Here is a 20,211-nt window from a genome sequence, read left to right as displayed (position 1 = left end):
GGAGGGTCATTCTATTGATTTCTATTACGATCTCCATCCCGAGCTACGTCCCGCTCGAGCCGCCCACTTCGCTTCTGAGACACCTGCTGCACCTACTCCTGCTCCCTCAGACACCATGCTCGTCTCTCGGACTGAGTATGAGTCACTTTTGCGCCTACAGGAGAAAGGGAAACAACCGGCTGCTCAACTTGCCACAGAAGGTAGCAACCCATCTTGCTCCCTTAGCCACTCCGCTTCCTGGCTTATTGATTCTGGTGCCTCTCATCATATGGCCGGAAACAGTACACTTCTTAGTTTCTTTACTTCTTGTGCTCCTACTAAGATGGTCACCTTGGCCAATGGGACTCGATGTCCTATTTCAGGCACTGGGACTGTTACAGCCACATCCCACTTATCCTTATCATCTGTACTCTGTGTTCCTACTTTTCCCTGCAATCTTCTTTCTGTTAGTCAGATTACTAATCGCCTTAATTGTTCAGTAACATTCTTTCCGTCTTATTGTGTTTTTCAGGACCTTGCGACTGGGAAGACGATTGGCTCGGGGCATGAGATAGATGGCCTATACTACCTGGATGATGCTATCACTCTCACGGCGTTTAGTACCTCAGCAGATTCCTTTATGTGGCACTGCCGGCTAGGTCATCCTTCTCCTGAGCGTCTGCATCATTCTTCAGTTGTTTCTGGTGTTATTAGTCCTTTTCATTGTGAGTCCTGTCAGTATGGAAAACACTATCGTGTTTCCTACCCATCTCGTTCTGTTAGTCGTGTTAGTAGTCCTTTTGAGTTAGTGCATTCTGCTGTTTGGGGTCCATGTCGTACTCCTTCTATGTTTATTGGGAAGTACTTTGTTATTTTTGTTGATGATTTTTCCAGGATGATATAATAAATGATCGTTCTGAGGTGTTTTCTACATTTTGTTTATTTTATGCTGAAATTACAAATCAATACTCGTGTTCCCTTAAATGTTTACGTACTGATAATGCCCGTGAGTATTTTTCTGATCGGCACGGTTTTCAGGAGTTTCTTTCTAGTTGTGGAATTATTCATCAGTCGTCTTGTGCCCACACTTCACAACAGAATGGTGTTCCCGAGCGGAAAATACGGTATCTTGTAGATATAGCTCGCTCCATTCTGTATCAGATGCATGTTCCCAAATCTTTTTGGGCTGACGCTATGCTTACAGCTTGCTTTCTGGCTAATCGTCTACCATCTTCAGTTCTTAGCAATCGGTCCCCTTTTTCAGTGTTACACCCTTCTGGGGATCCGTTTCCGTTACCTCCCAAGGTGTTTGGATGTGTTTGCTTTGTTCAGGATCTCACCCCAGGACTTGATAAATTGGCCCCAAGGGCAATCAAGTGTGTTTTCCTTGGTTATTACGAACCCAGAAGGGTTATCGATGCTACAGTGCTCAGCTTCGCCGCAAATTTATCAGTGCTGATGTCTCATTTTTTGAGGATACTCCCTACTTTCCTGCTTCCTCTTCTTTACCGGTATCTCCTCCTCCGTTGCCATTGCCGGTTCCGGTTCCCAGTTTGCCACCGGATCCGGTTCAGCGTCCCTTCCAGGTATATACTCGCAAGTGTTTTACTACTTCAGTTGAGCCTTCATGCCCTGCCATCTCTTCTCAGCAAGCGGTCCTTTACCCTCATCCTCTGATGATGCTACTCAGGTTGATGAATCTCTTGATGCCCCCATTGCGAGCCGTACTCTTTCTCGTAGCACTCATCACCCTATTTCTGATGCGCTAAGTTATGCTCGGTTATCTCCTTCGTATACAACATTTATATCATCTTTGTCATTGGTTTCTATTCCCCACTCTGCTCAAGAGGCTATGCTTGATTCGGGATGGCGAGCAACTATGAAGGCTGAGATGGATGCTTTGGCCAAAAACCAGACATGGCAGTTGGCTTCCCTTCCTCCTGGTGCTCAGGTAGTCGGATGTAAGTGGGTGTTCACCGTCAAATACCTACCTGATGGCTCTGTTGAGAGGTTAAAACCCGTCTTGTTGCCAAGGGCTTTATTCAGACTTATGGGATTGATTATGTTGAGACATTCTCTCCAGTGGCAAAGATTCCATCCATCCGTGTATTGATTTCTTTGGCCGTGAATCAGTCTTGGCCACTATATCAGTTGGATATCAAGAATGCGTTCCTCCATGGTGATTTGCAGGAGGAGGTCTATATGGAGCAACCACCAGGGTTTGTTGCTCAGGGGGAATTGCAGCATACTGTCTGTAACCTTAGAAAGGCGATTTATGGTCTTAAACAGTCTCCCCGTGCTTGGTTTGGGAGATTCAGTGAGGCCATCCTACGATTTGGTATGAAACAATGTGCTGTAGACCATTCTGTGTTCAGCTCTCGAAGCAAGGATGGTTTGATTCTCCTGGTTGTATATGTTGATGATATTGTTATTACAGGGAATGACAAAGCAGGAATACAACGCCTTAAAGATTTCCTTCAGAATGATTCAGCACAAAAGACCTTGGTGTTCTGAGATACTTCTTAGGCATTGAAGTGGCACATTCACAAAGGGGGCTATCTTTGTCCCAAAGGAAGTATGCTCTTGATATTTTGGAAGAAACATGTCTTCTGGGGGCAAAACCTGCACAGACTCCTATGAATCCGAATGTCAAGCTTTCACCTGATCAGGGGGAGCCACTAGAAGATCCTGGTCGATACAGACGGTTAGTAGGACGATTGATCTATCTCATAGTCACTCGTCCGGACATTGCATATGCTGTTGGTGTGGTTAGCCAGTATATGAGTGCGCCTCGGACATCACATTGGTCAGCTGTGATTCAGATAGTGAAGTATCTGAAGAAAGCTCTTGGGAAAGGTCTTCTCTTCAGGAAGCATGACCATTTGAGGATTGAGGGATACTCTGATGCAGACTGGGCCGGATCTCCTGCTGACCGGCGATCTACTAATGGCTATTGTACCTTCATAGGTGGAAATCTAGTATCTTGGAAGAGTAAGAAGCAGGACGTTGTGTCACGATCCAGTGCAGAAGCAGAATACAGGGCCATGGCTTACACAAACTGTGAATTAATTTGGCTAGGGTCGTTTATGTCAGAGATTTGATTCTCATACTCCTCACCTGCACCCCTCTACTGTGACAACAAGTTAGCCATTCACATAGCTATGAATCCGGTATTTCACGAACGAACTAAGCATATAGAAGTGGATTGTCACTTTATTCGTCACAGGATTCAGACAGGCCAAATTCAAACGGAGTTCACTCGAACGAATGATCAGATTGCAGACATGTTTACCAAGCCGTTGAATGGAGTTCGATTGAGTGATTTATGTAACAAGCTGGGCATGTATGACATTCATACTCCAGCTTGAGGGGGAGTGTTAGAATAAGCTTATGTAGCCTAAGGGCATTATAGTCTTTCAATATTCTTTTCATAATAAATATATATGTGTGTGTTAGGGCAAGGAGGCTAACACACAATATTTCATTCTCAAATCTCTCTGTTAACAATATATATATATATATATATATATATATATATTTGTTGAGGAAGAGAATGAGGGAAAGAAATTGTGAGTTAGGGAGTCTCTCCCCCTCACTTATGTATTTATATATAATGAGAAATGTACAAAAGACGGATATGCCCATAGGCATAGACATATACTAACACTCCCCCTCAAGTTGGAATGTATATGTCAAACATTCCTAGCTTGCTACAATTATCACTCAATTTAGCTTTGTTCAATGGCTTGGTAAACATATCCGCTAATTGGTCCACCGATCTAGTGAACACTGTGCATATTTCTCCTTTTTGAATCCGGTGCCGAATGAAGTGGCAATCAACCTCGATATGTTTAGTTCTCTCATGAAAGACTGGATTTGTGGCAATGTGAATCGCTGCCTTGTTGTCGCAATATAACTGAGAAGGAGATGATGGGGAGAAACCAATCTCTGACAAGAGAGAACGTAACCAAATGAGCTCTCCACTTGTGTGTGCCATAGCTCTATACTCCGCCTCTGCACTAGATTTGGAGATAACAACCAGTTTCTTACTCCGCCATGACACAAGGTTACCTCCCACAAATGTGCAGTATCCTGTGGTAGATCTCCTATCAGCTGGAGATCCTGCCCAATCTGCATGACTGCATCTGTGTACCCTTCTATCTTCTGATGTCCGTGTTTCTTGAATAGCAACCCTCTACCTGGAGCACTTTTTAAATACCGAAGAATCTGTAGAACTACTGCCCAGTGTGAAGTACGAGATGAACTTCTATGTTGGTTGACAACACCAACAACAAAGGAGATATCTGGGCGTGTGACTGTAAGGTAGATAAGTTTACCAACCGACCTCCTGTATCTGCCTAGGTCATCTACCAAGTCTTCCTCTTCAGGTAGTAACTTCACATTTGCGTCCATGGGAACTGAGGCAGGTTTCACTCCAAGACAACCTGTCTCCTCAAGCATGTCTAAGATATATTTCCTCTGTGAGAGAGAAATCCCCTTTGTCGAATATGCAACTTCGATACCCAAGAAGTATCTAAGACAATCGAAATCCTTGGTAGAGAACTCATTTTGCAAGAATGTCTTCAATTTCTAGATCCCAGCTGTATCACTGCCAGTGATGATGATGTCATCGACATAGACTATCAAGAGTACACACCCAACTGTAGACCGACAGCTGAAGACAGAATGATCAACTGCACACTGCTTCATACCAAAGCGCATAATGGCATCACTGAACCTTCCAAACCATGCTCTAGGAGATTGCTTAAGACCGTAGAAGGCTTTCCAGAGGATGACATCTCCCCTACCCAGGAGGTTGCTCCATGTAAACTTCCTGAAGACAGGCCATCGTGCCAGATCCAAATATCTGCTGACGGAGATGCATGTACTCAGGACCCAAAGTCTCGAGAAACTAAACGACACATATCTGATCACACTGCTGCGCGGCCGTAGTCAAATAAGTGGTAAGAGGCATAAGAACATCTAACTGCTGGTAGTGGGAAACAAACTGATTGTAGTAGGCCGAGAGAGGAGTGTCTCCGCGGCGAAAGTTCATCCACTGAGAATATGTGGAACAGATTCGAGGTCACGACGAAGAATAGAAATCTTCCCCCTAGCAATGAGATAGGTCTCCACAACTATTTTCCAATTCAGGTAATTGGAGCCATCAAGCCTGATTGTGGTCATGGGAGGAAAAGAACCATCCATCGAAGAAGACGGAGGGTTATAAGAGGAGGAGGATGGGCGAGCCGTAGGAACAGAAGCCACAGGGGGCCGCCCGAGAGAGGGATCCTTAATAATGGGGCTATTTATGAGTAAATAATCAAAGAAAGAATCAACTGACGAGAAGAAACGATGCCGAGGCGGAGAGCAGAGATATCAATAATGGAGATTGTGGCTCCGAAGAGAGACAAATGATAAATAGGGCATGAAAGAAACCCTTGCTGACATGATGGAGACACACAGATCTAGGGATATAAGATCGGAGCCGCGAAAAGAAGACGAAAGTAGGTAAAAGAGATTTAAGCCATTAGGAGAAGAAAGACAAAGAGGAAATGAGGTTGCGGGAGCAGATTTCTAGGGTATAGAAATGGTTTTTTTTTTTTTGGGTGCTGTAGCGGGTTACTGTAGCTGTTATTGTAGCACGTTACTGTAGCGAGGAGGCGAGGCGAGGCGGTGGGGTAGGTTACTGTAGCAGGGATTGGAAGAGTTAGGGGAAAGGGAAGAGGGGTAGTGGGAGGAGGAGGAGAAGGGAAGGGAAAGGAAGAGGGTTGGGGGGGATGTTAGGGTTAGGGTTAGGGTTAGGGTTAGAGGAGAAGGGAGAAAAGAAGAGGGAGGGTGAGGGGCTGCTATGGGGGTCCCTAGGGAATGAAAACCCTAGGGCTCTGATACCATGTTGAGGAAGAGAATGAGGGAAAGAAATTGTGAGTTAGGGAGTCTCCCCCTCACTTATGTATTTATATATAATGAGAACTGTACAAAAGACGGATATGCCCATAGGCATACACATTCACTAACAATATTTATATGAATTGCATGTGAAATGTGGTGTATGTACTATGTATACATACATGTGAAATGGGGTATGGTGCTATGTACTGAATTATCCGACATGCGTGATAACGCATGTCACTAGATGTTTAATGTTATCAAACCATTAGGCTCTGTTCACTGGTCGTCTCAAGAAAAGAAAGGATGGGAAAATAACCCAAATTTTCTTGGGAAACCACTTTTTCGTACGTTCGCCTGCTTTCTCAAGAAAGTTGGTAGGAGGACGTGGAAAATGTAATTAACGTAAAAAAATGACGTGGAAAGTCAAATTTTCTCGCCAACTCCTTTGCAATTTTCCCACGAAATAGATGGGAAAAAGGGAGGGATAAACTCTCGGGAAAATCCGTCGGGCTCCCCTCCTCGAAACATTCGTTCTCGCTACAAACCCTCCTGCGAAACCCACCGGCTCCGTCACCATCTCCGGCGAGCTCTCTCCTCCGGCGAGGCAAAAAAAGGTTAGATCTCCTCTCCCTCTCTCTCATTTACTTCTTTTTTTCCTCTTTCTTCTTCAAATGTGGAATGCCTTCTTGTTTTTTTCATTTATGTGAGGTTTGTGCAAATTTTTTTTGAGGTTTTATAAGCTTTTAGGGTTGTTAGGGCTCCGATCTGTAAGCTTTTAAATCGATGGTGGTTTTGAGTATTTTTTTTCATTAGGATTTTGGTTTTAACGGGTTTAAATCGATGGTGGTTTAAACCATACTCATTTTTACATTGATTCTAGTTTAAACCGGACTCGTTTTTACATTGATGCTGGTTTAAATTGTTGCTGGTTTAATCCATACTCGTTTTTACATTGTGGCTGGTTTAAACCATACTCATTTTTACATTGATGCTGGTTTTTACATTGATGCTGCTTTAAATCGATGGTGGTTTAAACCATACTCGTTTTTTTAGGGGGAAATAGGGCTTGGATCTGTATGTTCCAGCTTCTCTTTTACATTGATGCTGGTTTAAACCATAGTCGTTTAAACCTTACCAGTACAAAGTATCCTGCATATTTTCTCCCGCTTTCTGGGCAAGTGAACAACGAGAAAGCGCGGGAAAATTACAGTTTCTTTTCCTTTCCTTTCCATTTTGCCACGTCAGATTCCTTTTCTTTCTTTTCCTTTGCTGCAGCGGGAAAACAAGTGAACAGAGCCTTATGGATTTCTGTCTTGCTTACGTGATAGTTTCTTTGTATTTGTGTTTTTTCTAGCATTTCTTGAAGTTTCATTGTAAAATTCTATCATTTGCACATGTTTCCATGTATCTCTGTGATTTTACAAGATTTCCAGTGAAATTTCCAACCAAAACTGAATTGTTTCAATTTCCTTGGCTATCGGAATTTAAACCGAAACTGGAATTTAAAACCTTGGATTTAACTGTGAGAGTGGTTTTAGAAGGAATAGGTTCTGGGAGGACTTGTGGTGCAGTAAGGCTTCTTTTTACTTGGAGTTTGAAAGTTTCCGTAGCCCGTAGGTTAATTCTGTCCTATGAAGTTAAACAAGGTGGATGCTTTGATATGCAAGATAGCAAGTGGAGTATAAGTTTGGTTTTAGTGGAAATTCGAATTGTGAAGATATATTTCTGTATGTGAGGTTGCTAATTTGGTTTTGTCCATAGAAACTGATGGGTGTGAGGTGAGCTATGGTACCTGGATACTTGTCGTGCCCTACCTATCTTGCTAGACACAAGTGTGATACTGATACATGTACCAGATGCTTTATAGATACTTTTGTTGTTCAAAATATCTATCATATTTCAAACATCTGACACCCTCTTCGAATTAACCATCATGCTTTTTTGCTTGTTAGTGTCGCATAATTACTATTACAAATTTGAGCATGTGAGTCTTATAGATGGTATTTTCAAATTTATTATTAATTCCATTTCTAATTTAAATTTGGTTAAGTATTATCGTTTCTTACTTATGCATGTATCATGTCTTATCTCGTGGTTTGAGGTACTAGTATCGTCAATAGATGTAAACAGAACCTGCATTGAGTAAGCTTCTTTTTCATGTACTTTAGTTTCCAACACTTTAGAAACCCTGGTCTTTCATTTTCATCTCATTTGAAGGTATATTTCACCTGCTAGATTTAAAGTGTCACCTCTAGTGATACTCAAGAAAGTGGTAGAAGTGTAACCCTATGTGCATATTTCCATACAAACCAGTCATTATCCACTCGAGGAAGCATGCGTTCATCATTTTTCAGGTCAACTAATAAGCTGAGTGTTCTGATGCTGTTTTTGATCTTATAAATCTATTTTTTTATCAATTGTGTTTGATTGATATACATGGTTGCTCCACTTTTCTGGGAGAAATTATTCCCTTTTCCGGGAAATGCTCAAATATATGAAATTTTGTATATTTACCATGCCAAGCAATTATCTAGGATGAGGATTCCTTAGAAAACTTTGTCTAGTTCTTCCTTTCTTTTGAATAATTGGAAATTTCAACAAAATGAATGAAAAATGGCTATGGCATTGTTTAATGTCATTTCATCAGGTATGTTCACGCATTAGTAGCGGGCGGGGAAATGATCCAAGACTTGACAAATTGTATGTTTTGAAAGATTCAAGCTCGACTGAATTCCCATGCCAGCTTTTTCTGGACACTGCTGTTTATTCTCGAAATCGCTGTTTTCGTTTAGCTCTCTCTTCAAAGGCGGGAAAGAGCTCTGTGCTTATACCTACTGGACGTTTCAAATGTAAGAATATGGTATGCTTTTTCATTTAATGTCACACTCACCTATTGTACGTCAGTAATTTTTGTCCTCCACTTAGCTTTTTGTATATTTATTTATAGAATGTACTCGTCACTTGGAAGAAGAATTAGGTTTTTATGACGAAATCAAGGGCAGAAGCATAATACAGGGCTAGAACTCATAGTACACGCGAGCATATTTGGTTATAACTCTTCTTAAAGAAATAGGGGTGAAAGCTAGGAGTAGAAACTGATACCCCTATGAGACTTCATTCTGAAAATCAAGCAGCCAGTCATATTGCCTCCGACCTTGTGTTTCATGAGAGAACCAGCATTTCAAAATGTACTTCCATTTTGAACGAGATAAGGTAGTTTTGAAGATGATATTGCCCTTGTCAAATCTGAAAAATCAACTCGCTGACATTCTCACCAAGGTTGTCCGTCAGAGCGGGCTTTAAGAAATTCTTTGCAAGCTAGGCACGATTGATATATGAGCTTGAGCTTGAGGGGAGTATATAACATTTACATTTATATGCTTATGGTGTTTGACATTCATTTATGGATCTAAGATATATATATATATATATATATATATATATAGAGGAAAATGATTGTGAGCTTGAAGCTCATATAGCTTATATGAGCTTGAGGGCCCAAACACATGGGTCCCACATTTTTTGTGGTGATCCAAACCATTCATTTGCAAGGCCCCATCATAGATAGGGTGTGTACCAAAAATCACCTCCGTTGGATCATCCTAACCCCTCCAAAAGCGGAGGGCAAAAATTGGCAGATTTGTGGCAAACGGTGTCTGTCCATTTTGCCCTCCACTTTTGGATGGGTTAGGATGATCCTATGGAGCTGATTTTTTGTACACACCCTATCTATGTAAGGGCCTTTCAAATGAATGCTTTGGATCATCCTAACAATGTGGGCCCACATGTGTTTGGGCCCTCAAGCTCATATAAGCTATATGAGCTTCAAGCTCACAATCATTTTCCTCACATATATATATATATATATATATATATATATATATATATATATATATATATAGAGAGAGAGAGAGAGAGAGAGAGAGAGAGAGAGAGAGAGAGGATTGTACGCTCGAGTGTACCAAGCTTATGGTACGCTCGAGAGCCCAATCACATGTGGGCCCACTTTGTTAGGATGATCCAAAGCATTCATTTGAAAGGCCCTTACATAGATGGGGTGTGTACCAAAAAACAGCTCCATAGGATCATCCTAACCCATCCATTTGTGGAGGTCAAAATGGACAGACACTGTTTGTCCACAAATCTGCCCATTTTTGCCCTCCACTTTTGGAGGGGTTAGGATGATTCAATGGAGCTGATTTTTGGTACGCACCCTATCTATGATAGGGCCTTGCAAATGAATGCTTTGGATCACCACAAAAAATGTGGGACCCATGTGATTGGGCACTCGAGCGTACAATCCTTTTCCTTATATATATATATAGCCATCCGTTTTAAACCTCCACAAATCATAACCCTAACCATAACCCATAACCATAACGATAACCTATAAAATGACTGGACTAGATAAGTCAAACAACTATGGGATATATGGTTTGTGAGCTCTAGCGCACAAACCATATATCCTCTCTCTCTCTCTCTCTATATATATATATATATATATATATATATATATATATATATATATTATTTTTATACACTTAAGGAATTAAAATGGAGAGCTGATATAAATTAACCAACCTATTCTCATCAACATTGGTTTCTCTTTCTTTCTTATTTTTCCTTATGTTTTCTAAAGTCGGCTGCTCTTGATTTGCATGCTGTACATAACACATAGATGTGGATTATCATTTGGTTTGTGAGGAAGTTCTTACTAGTCATGTTTCTCTTCAATTGTGTGCCTTCTCATGCTCAAGTTGAGGAAGCCTCACAAATTTTCTGACTTTTTAAATAAAGATTTAAAATAAAAATAGAAAATTAAGGAAGATACCAGAAAATAATTATAAATTCTAGAAAAAAATGTGCCTCATTTCCATGCATAATCATCATTCAACTAAATAAAGCAAATATAAACTTCATCCAAAAACTCATTAAAAAATTCATCTAAAAAGATATTAATATCTTTGGGAGAATCAACGGCCCAATTGCCATAAATTCGCAAATAGCTAACAAGATGCAATTTAACAAGTCCACATCTCAAATATGAGAACACAATTGAAAATATGCAATGCACACAGTAAAGATTTAAACTCCTCAAAATCGAAGTTTTCATCCTCAATCTCATTGTCTACATCCGATTCGTCTATGTATGGGATGCCGTCATTGTATTCATCTCCTCATTCATCACCTTCTTCATCATACCATCACCCTGTTCATCATCCATATCTGGGATCCACGAAAAAGGTGTAAACGTGGTTTTCTACTCACCTTTCCAATAGATGCTCATTCAGTACAAACTTTACCTCCGAAAGCTCACTCTTGACGAGAGAAATCACTTGGAATCAATAGTGACCAATATTGATTTTGTCGAACGTTTAGGGAGTAATGTAGAAAGTAGTATATCTTCAACAACTATCCTCCAAAAGCTTCAAATCGTCTAAAAATCACCAGGAGTGCCAACTGGCCAGATCCATAGGCTAATTGGATCTAAAATTTACCTTGTAATTGGATAGGATTTAGATTCGAGCTATTTTTTTTCTCAACTCATGATTGACTCTGGCCTATTGACACTCTTGCAAATCACATATGCACGAAATGGGTGCTAAAAAAACATTTTGCTTTTTGAATGTGCTTCATTTCCAAGTGTAAATCATCAACTAAATATAGTATAACCTTCATCTAAAGCGATCTTTTTGGTAGGTAAGCTGGGATTGAACCTGCGAGGTCTAGGTTGAGATACAAGGCCTCAACCATTGAGCTACAGGCCAGGCCCTTCATCTAAAAAGATATTACAATCTTAGACAGCCAATTAATGGTTTAGTGGCCATGAGTCTACAAGTCGCTGACAAAATGCAGCTGAACAAGTCTACATCACAAATATGAAAACATAGATGGAAGTGTGTAATGTATAGTAAAGCCTTAGACTCCTTAGAATCTAGGTTTTCATTCTCAATCTCATTGCCTGCATCCTCTTCATCCATGTATAGGATTCCATCATCATCGTCATCCTGTTCATCATTACAATCTTCATCATACCATCACGCTTCTCATCATTCATGTGTGGGACCCATGAAAAGGCGTAAATATTGTTTTCTACTCACTTTTCCAACAGATACTTGATGATGCACAAATCCATATCTGTGATCGAACGGCTGGTAGAGACTCGCCGCTGGTTATCTACAATCACAGAAAATGATGTTAGGCTCCCGGGCTTGGTCCCGGACGACCACTTCTACACTCAAGTCAGATTTCTGCATCTCCAGGTCGTAAACCAACAAGATAATAAGAAAGGGAACGAGGTTACCAAGACTTGAGTTTGTTTTCTGTTGGGTGGTGAGTGGTTAGTATCCATGGAGATATATAGAGAAAGAAGGGTATAGCATCCTGAAGGCCTTTTTCCTTCTTTCTCTGAGTTAGGACCAAGCTATTGAAGGAGAGATGCCTTGGATATGGGGATGGTTCTCTGGTTTTTATCCAGTGAGTAAAGAGAGAGATTGATCGATCCCCTTCTTCACGTAATTGCTCCCTTTTATACTGGATGCATGTAACATATCCCTTTGTGAGTTCCACGTGGCGTTAATTGCTTAAGGGTGGAGTGGGCCCCTTTGTAATCATTCGGATGCAGGTTTTTATGAAACCGGATTGCGCGTCAGTGGTAGTACATTCCGTCCAATCCATCAGTGGGGTAGCGTGTACAGCACGATGGTTATGCATGCGGAGGCAGGGTGATGATTAAAAAGAAGCAGTAAGCTTTTTTGTGGTTGGGTGACACGCGGCGAGATCTGGAGAGAATACCGATTTTTTCCCTATCAATACTCATTCAGAGTAAACCCCACGTCCAAAGGTCATCCTTGAGAGAAATTGCATTCGAGTGAAAGTGACAAATCTAGATTCCGCTGAATGGTTACAGTGTAATGAAGGAAATAATACTTAATCAATAACAATCCCTGAAAAGTAAAATTTTCTACAAATCACATATGCATGAAATAGGAACTAGATAGAATCTGATCTTTTAATCTCAAAGTTTCAAAAGCCTCACAAATTTTCTGACTTTATAAATAAAAAATTCAAAAATAAAACATTACAATCCTTAAAATAACAAAAAAATAAAATAAATGTAAATTCTAGAAAAATGTCCTTTTCCAAGCTCAAATCACCATTCAACTAAATAAAGTAGACATTTCATCCAAAAAGGTATTACTATCTTAAAGAGTCAATTAGTGGGTTCACTGGTCACAAGTCTGGAAGTAGCTGACAAAATACAACTTAACAACTCCCCATCACATGTGTGAGAACAAAAATGAAAATGTGCAATTTATGGCAAAGGCTTCTACTTTTTTGAATCTAGGATTTCATCCTTAATCTGATCGTCCACATCGTCTTGATCCATGTATGGGATGCCCTCATCACCTTCATCCTCACCACCTTCTTCATCACACCATCCCCATCATCCATACCTTTTATGGCCACTATGATTGATGAATTTGTTAAACTATTACTTGTTTTGTTTTTGTTTGTGGTTTTGGTGATCTTTGCATATAACTGGTGCACAATATGTGAAACATAAATTTTGATTCATTCACACTACTGCAGTTGATAGCTTTAGTATTATTTTATTTGGTATGCCTTTTCAGAACTAGAAAGTTTAGAATGCCAACTATGCATTCTGACAATAAATTTATTTTCCTCTGTTCCATGGTTGCAGAGTGAGCAGCACATGTTTATGGAATCCTTAATCTGCAGAATGGATGTTGACTGTAAGAAGCTTCTAATCTGCAAAATGGATTTAGATTGCAAAAAGACCTTGTGCTTTGATTCTGAGGTAGGCTTATACTCTGGGAATGGGTTGCTATCTCAGCTTTATGCCATGTTAAGAAATTATTTAGCATTGTTTCTCCATACCTGCCAAACAAAATTTGTTTTTACAGTAACCTAATGACTTCCAATGTTTGGCTTACAAGGTTGAATAAATTTTTAATGTAAATGATTATTACTGTACTAAAACAGCTTGAAACTTGTCCAGTTGTTTTCCGATACATCAAAGTATTGGTCAATGCCTTTAATATAGGTATGGACGGGTTAAATTAACACCCTGCTATACATAGAAACCCGAGCTTTAAATTTCGTATCAATATCTTTTTGCTGAAAAGAGATGATGGAAATGTGTTATCTGTCTAACTCTAAATATGTATGTGGGTCACTCAGTGCTGATTCGTGGGGAAGCTAATATTCTTGCATGGAAGGGCTCAGGGGGGGACATCGGAAACTAGTTGGGTGTTGTTAGCACTTGACACTTTAAAATTGAACAATGAATATTTATGGTCATCAGGGTAAATGAATGCTCTTTGGAGCAATTAGCATGTGCTTGTTAGGGTTGGTTGCATTGAAGTCGTAGGTAGCATGTCATTAGAGATAATAAGACAAATGGGGATACTTGATGCAAATGAAATAATCAATTGAAAGTAAGATACGGACAGAGCAAAAAATTTAGGCACTTGTCAACTATATTGTTCTTGATCATCTATCATATAATATTATAGGCTGTCTTATTTCCTAAAGGAGATGGCTATAAACTTCTCCTGTTGGAGGCTTTGAAATTCATTCCTCACATCAGTTTGATAGAGACCCAACCATTTGGCTGTTTTTTATTTGTACTTCAAAAGATCCCATGCATGAACACAGCTAAGATCTCATCATAATAAATTATGTCCTCTTGACGAGGCCGCCAAATGGATTGGGTATTGCTAAAAACTGCTTATAAATTTGCGTTTTGTATCGTAAATGGTTTGATTTTCTCATTATTCTGAGAAAAATACCTCTACGTAAAAAAAATAAAAATTGAGTAAAATAACAATATCGAAGTACATTTTTGGCAAAACTGTCAAACTCTTCCTCTGTAGTTTCTTGTGATTCAATTGGGGAGTTGCTTCTTTATATGAGCCATGCTCTTTGTAGCGAAATAACAGATGCTTGAAAGATTGTATTTCCTTACGCAATGATAACAGGAAAACATTGATGTTGGGATGAGGTTGCTTCCGGAAGGATGAGTAAAACTGATGCAATTTGATTTCTTGAAATTGTCAATAAAAACGATCAAATCCTCAGCCAAAGAACAAACCGCAAGCAAAATAACAATGAAATTGATTCAAAATAGCCAAAACGGGATCACAAAGCTTGATTTGCTGCTCCAATGGAAACTATCAGGAGAGATTAAATTATAAATCAATATAAATTAGATTCTTGGTCATGCCTCGACTATTTCCTACAATCAGTCTATCCTTTCTGGGCAAGTAGTTGAAATTTGTTTTGCTTGTGGATCTCTTCTAGAAACCATGTCAAAGCACAAATTTTGCTTTGATTTCATTGTGAATTTCTGTTCAACCATGCCATTTTATTAGAGCCAACTCTGTTTTATTTATTGTTTCATTATCCGTTGTATTAGAAACAAACAACCATGCTGGTCGAATGTTAAACTTCTTGAGCTTGATTTTATGATTGTGACTGAACTGCTGTAATACTATAAGCTTTTTCCTTCCATTGACATGTGGTAGTCTTCTATCTAGTTTTGTATAGCTAGCATGTGTATTCCCTTGTAATTTGCACTTTGCCTCGTAATTTGGACTTTGTCTTTTCAAACAGGTCAATGGTAATTATGAGGAAGATTTTATAGACTCACGAGAGATTGTAAGGCATGCTTTCACAAGTGATTTTCCTGGGACATACTGCACTGGGAGATCACCATTTCCAGCTGTGGATGTATTCGTGGAATCTATTGCATCTATAGGAAATGTATCAGGTGGTGGCGATTCTTTATTTACAGATTAGTTTTACCTTACAAATAAGAGAACTTTTTCACTCTCTTATAGAGAAGCATCTAGACTCAAAATCTGGTTGGTTCATACTGCACTTTGGAATTTACTTTTTGTTCACACCTGTATAATATTATTATTATGTTATTTGTTTATCATTACTCTCTAGTTAATCACGTTAGCAAAATTATGACTGTTACTAAACGGTTTACAATTACATGACACATATATGTTCTCTAGGCTTTCAGAGCTCTTCCCAGACCCAACACGACAACCTAGGTATTTTACTCAAGCATACAACACGAGAGAACACAAGAGTGCCCATTGCATTTCAGTGGAGCAAGAAGGTCAAAGAGTCAGAAGAAAATGCAGTTAAATGAAAGTCGATACAACCCATACTTTCCTCCAGGCAAAAGTATCAGAAGAAAAGCCTACTTGAGCGCGAGATATGAAATCACACATTTTAGTTTTGCATTTCAACTTGGAGGACCTGAGTGATTGGCATAGGCATAGGAAAGTTGGTACCTAATTGTGCTGGAGAGGATGTTGGCTTGTGAACTTTTAAGGAAGGTTCATCTCCATCATCGATCATTTGATTGCTGTCTAAAACTCAAGCTAGGCTAAGAAATTGTCAAGGGCAAGACAGGGGTTAATGGTAAATCTTGAAGAAACATTTGAAAAACTCAGAGAAAGGGGACAAATGGAAAATAAGCGTAAATAGGACTTTTAATCTTTTTGTTTCTTATAAACTTTCTTTTTTCAAAAGGACCCTGATTTTTGGACATTATTAAGTGTCCATTTTTAACTATCTTTCTTTTTTCCTTGTAATAGGTTGCACCTTATCTATCAACCATTAAGATAAGCTTGTCACTGTTTGCAGCCCATGCAATCACATTATATGTAAGAAGTAGAAAGGGTCACATGTGACAAATAGCTTATGGAATTTGCAAAACAAAGAAGAAAACATTCATCTCCGACAAAAAAGAAGATTTTGAAGATGAAGGGGAAGGATCTCTCTCTCTCTCTCTCTCTCTCTGTCTCTGTCTCTCTCTCTCTCTCTCTCCACACACACACACTGAGTCAGCAACTTTGTCTTTTAGATCAGGTTGTGGTGTCGAGCTTTGAACTATGATCAAGAAAATGAGGGAAGGATCTTCACTTCTGAGGGTTTCTTTTCTATCATTCTATTCCTTATGGTTACAATAATGTGATTAGGGCAAGGTCAATTTTTTTGGGATCTGTATGGAATTGGGAGTTCTGATGGTGTTCAATTGTCACAATCACAGTGAAGAATAACCACATATATATATATATATATATGTATGCGTGCTTTGTTATATATTGTACATTTGTGCAATCTCACTCTTCCATTTTGATGTCATTAGAAGGGAAAGAAACACAGTGAGTTTTTAAAAGTGAAAAATGAATGACATGAAATTAAGGATGGAATTCAGATGTATGAGTTTCACGGTGAAAAAACACATGCTTGATGAGTCTTTGTCCAATTTATGTGCTAAGAGTTTGGAGACGTCAAAAAGGAGTGAGCTCGGTCTAGTTTTGAGCCAAGCCAGTGAGATCTTATACATTGATTTGGATGTAAGGGGACACTTTATGATTAGTTTGAAACTTCAAAAACTTGCTCAATTACCTTTCCTGGTCCGGGGCGTCAATTGCTCCTTCTCAATTGCATATTTGGTCAAAAAATGAATATGCCAAATCTGAGGCTGACTTGATTGCAGGATAAGTTTTGATCTAATTAGCCAGTGTGTTCAAGATGTTAACACTCCTTTGGAAATCATGTTTGTATCTTGGATGCTTGGAAGCCCATAATAAGATTGTAGGGACTGATGTGTGGGTGTTAATGCTGGAACCTTATGATTTAATTATTTAAATTGTGTAGAACAATGATGAAAAAATCCTACTAAAAATGATGCTTGATGGAATCAGTTAGGGTTGATGAAAAAGGAATAGAGAAGAGCTGGAGACGAAGAGAGTGAACTATTGTCAAAGAGTGTAAGGAGAGAATGAGATTCCTTTGCCTTATATTAAACTTAACTTATTACATTGACCAAACTACACTTGTTGAGGGTAAACAATAAAGTAAAACAAAACTTACATTGACTAACTCAAAACATACCAATGCATATGACATAATACAACACATTAATACACTTCCCCTTAAGCTGGGCCATATAGGTTCAACATGCCCAGCTATATACCAGTATCCTAAAGAAGAGTAGGCCCTACAATCTTAGTAAAGATATTAACCAGTTGATGTGACAAGGAAACATAAGTGCTAATGACCCATCGCTAATCTTTTTTTTTTTTTTGATAAAGTGAGTATCAACTTCATTATGCTTCGTTCTCTCATGAAGAGATGCATCAGAGCAATATGGACAGCACCTCATTTATCACAATGAAGTGGCAATAGACTCCTAGTATAAAATCCCAACTCACATATCAGGGAACGAAGCCACAAAAGCAGTCCTATAGTCTGCCTCAACACTAGAGCAATAAATCATTGATTTTTCTTACTCTTCTATTTACTAAATTGCCCCTCTAAGAAGACACAATATCCTTATGCGGAGCGTCTGTCAATGGCATATATGTCCCAATCAACATCCGTATAAGTTGAGATATCCAATTAATCATGATGGCGATACACAAGTCCATAGCTTGGGATGGACTCGATGCAGCAAAGGATGCGATACAATGCCTCGGGTGAGGGACCAAACTGAACAATCCCATCAAGCCCCTGCAGGGGGTGCTGCAAGGCTTCACCGACTGAGAATATAGGCCTCGCCGACTGAGAGTATTGGATCTAAACAATCTTGTTTTTTTTTTCTTTTTTAACATGAAGAGATAAGACGCCATTGGACTTGCCGGAAATATTAGGCACACTAAAGGCACAAAAATAGAGTAAGCCCATTCAGCGAGTCCCTTTCACAAAATGCTTCTATTAGAGTGTTCTAGAAGTGAGGTGAACGAGCAGCATGCACGAACTGACTAACCATGCTGACTGCAAATTTCATATCCAACTGAGTAATTGTCAAGTACAAAAGATGACCTACTAGACGCTAGTACTCCTGTGGATCAAGAAGTAGCTCCTGTTATTAGCATGGAGAGAGAGCTTTGGATCCATGGGAGAACTAAAGGGTTCACACCCCAACATTCTGGTATCCTTTAAGAGATTAAGGGGACACTTTTGCTAAGATAGAAATATCCCTTTGCTGGATTGAGCGACCTTGAGACCTAGAAAGAACTTCATGTTACCCAAGTCCTTCATTTCAAAAATCAGAGAAAGCGCCTTTCACATGGATGGTGAAGGTCGTATCTTATTTAGCGAGAGTGATATCATCAACATAAACTAAGTGGATCGTTCTGCCAATTGTGCCGTCATGAGTAAATACCGTGTGATCATATTGACAATGATGAAGGCCCATGTCACGCATCACTGTGCTAAAGCATGGTGACTGCTTCAGACTAGGGGTACAACTCGGGTCGGGTTGGGTCGGGTTGAGGCCAACCTGACCCGACCCAAGGAACCCTTTTTACCAACCCGAACCCGACCCAACCCGAGATTTTTAGCTTAAAAAATTTAAAAAATTATTAAAAAAGTTGGGATCACTCGGGTCGGGTTGCCCAAGCCCTCAATCCGAACCCGACCCGGACTCAACCCGGGTTGAGAAAACCCAACCTGAACCCGAACTTGATCCAAACTCAACCCAACCCGACTTTTTCCCGGATTGAACCCGTCGGGTTCGGGTTGAGCTTGCCCAAGTTGCACCCCTACTTCAGACTATAGATTGACTTATGAAGGCGGCACACCTTCTTTTCCTTCCCTTGAAGCAGAGAACCAGGAGGAGTCATGTATACTTCCCAGTGTTTCAAAACACGGATGCGGGTCAAAACACGATTGAAGATAATCCTAGTCGACTCGACGCGATGTGGTCGAGTACTCAGTTGATGTGGCTAACTACTTGGTTGACACAGTCATAACTCGGGAGAGTCAAAGGAGCTTTTATTGACTATAGGTCAAAACGTGGAACGCGGTGGCAAAATGCGGAACACGTCCAAGGGAAAACTTAGTCGACTCGGGGGAGTCCACGATGACGTGAGGGAATTTTCAAACTATGATACTTCCTCTACGAGATTTCCATGCAAGAAGGAATTCTTCACATCAAGCTGGTGAAGAGGCCAACCCTGGTCGATGGCAATCGACATGACCCAAACTGATGCCAACTTAGCCATAGGAGCAAAAGTAGAACTATAATCAAGGCCATACACCTAGGTGATTCCTCGAGCAACAAGGCGCCCTATATACCTCTCAACACTGCCATCAGAGCGATGCTTCACCGCAAAGATCCACTTATAGCACACAGGTTTCTTCTCAAGAGGAAGTGAGACGAGATCCCATGTATGGTTGCATTGAAGTGCCTTCGTCTCCTCAACAATAGCTATCTTCCATGCAGGATGACTCAGTGGCATGAATAGTTCGAGGAATATAGACAAAATCAACGGTAGTGAGGAA

General features: G+C 39.9%; 1 protein-coding gene across 4 annotated transcripts in view; it reads left to right on the top strand.

The window, feature by feature from the left end:
* The window catches only part of LOC143887203 (DNA primase), a 49,467-nt gene that overhangs the window by 15,495 nt on the left and 13,761 nt on the right, over positions 1-20,211 (top strand). For all 4 annotated transcript variants that reach the window (XM_077391305.1, XM_077391304.1, XM_077391308.1 and 1 more), the window contains exons 8-10: positions 8,519-8,731; positions 13,577-13,693; positions 15,511-15,667. In XM_077391305.1, coding sequence (XP_077247420.1) covers positions 8,519-8,731; positions 13,577-13,693; positions 15,511-15,667 — 487 coding nt within the window. The remainder of the gene's footprint in view (positions 1-8,518; positions 8,732-13,576; positions 13,694-15,510; positions 15,668-20,211) is intronic.

The sequence above is a fragment of the Tasmannia lanceolata genome, unplaced genomic scaffold (assembly GCF_043159265.1).
Source record: "Tasmannia lanceolata isolate RefF3 unplaced genomic scaffold, GAP_Taslan_0.1 ptg000012l, whole genome shotgun sequence".
Taxonomy (NCBI): Eukaryota; Viridiplantae; Streptophyta; class Magnoliopsida; order Canellales; family Winteraceae; genus Tasmannia; species Tasmannia lanceolata.
Note: the sequence above shows the minus strand (reverse complement) of the source record. Positions and strands in the feature narration are given on the sequence as shown.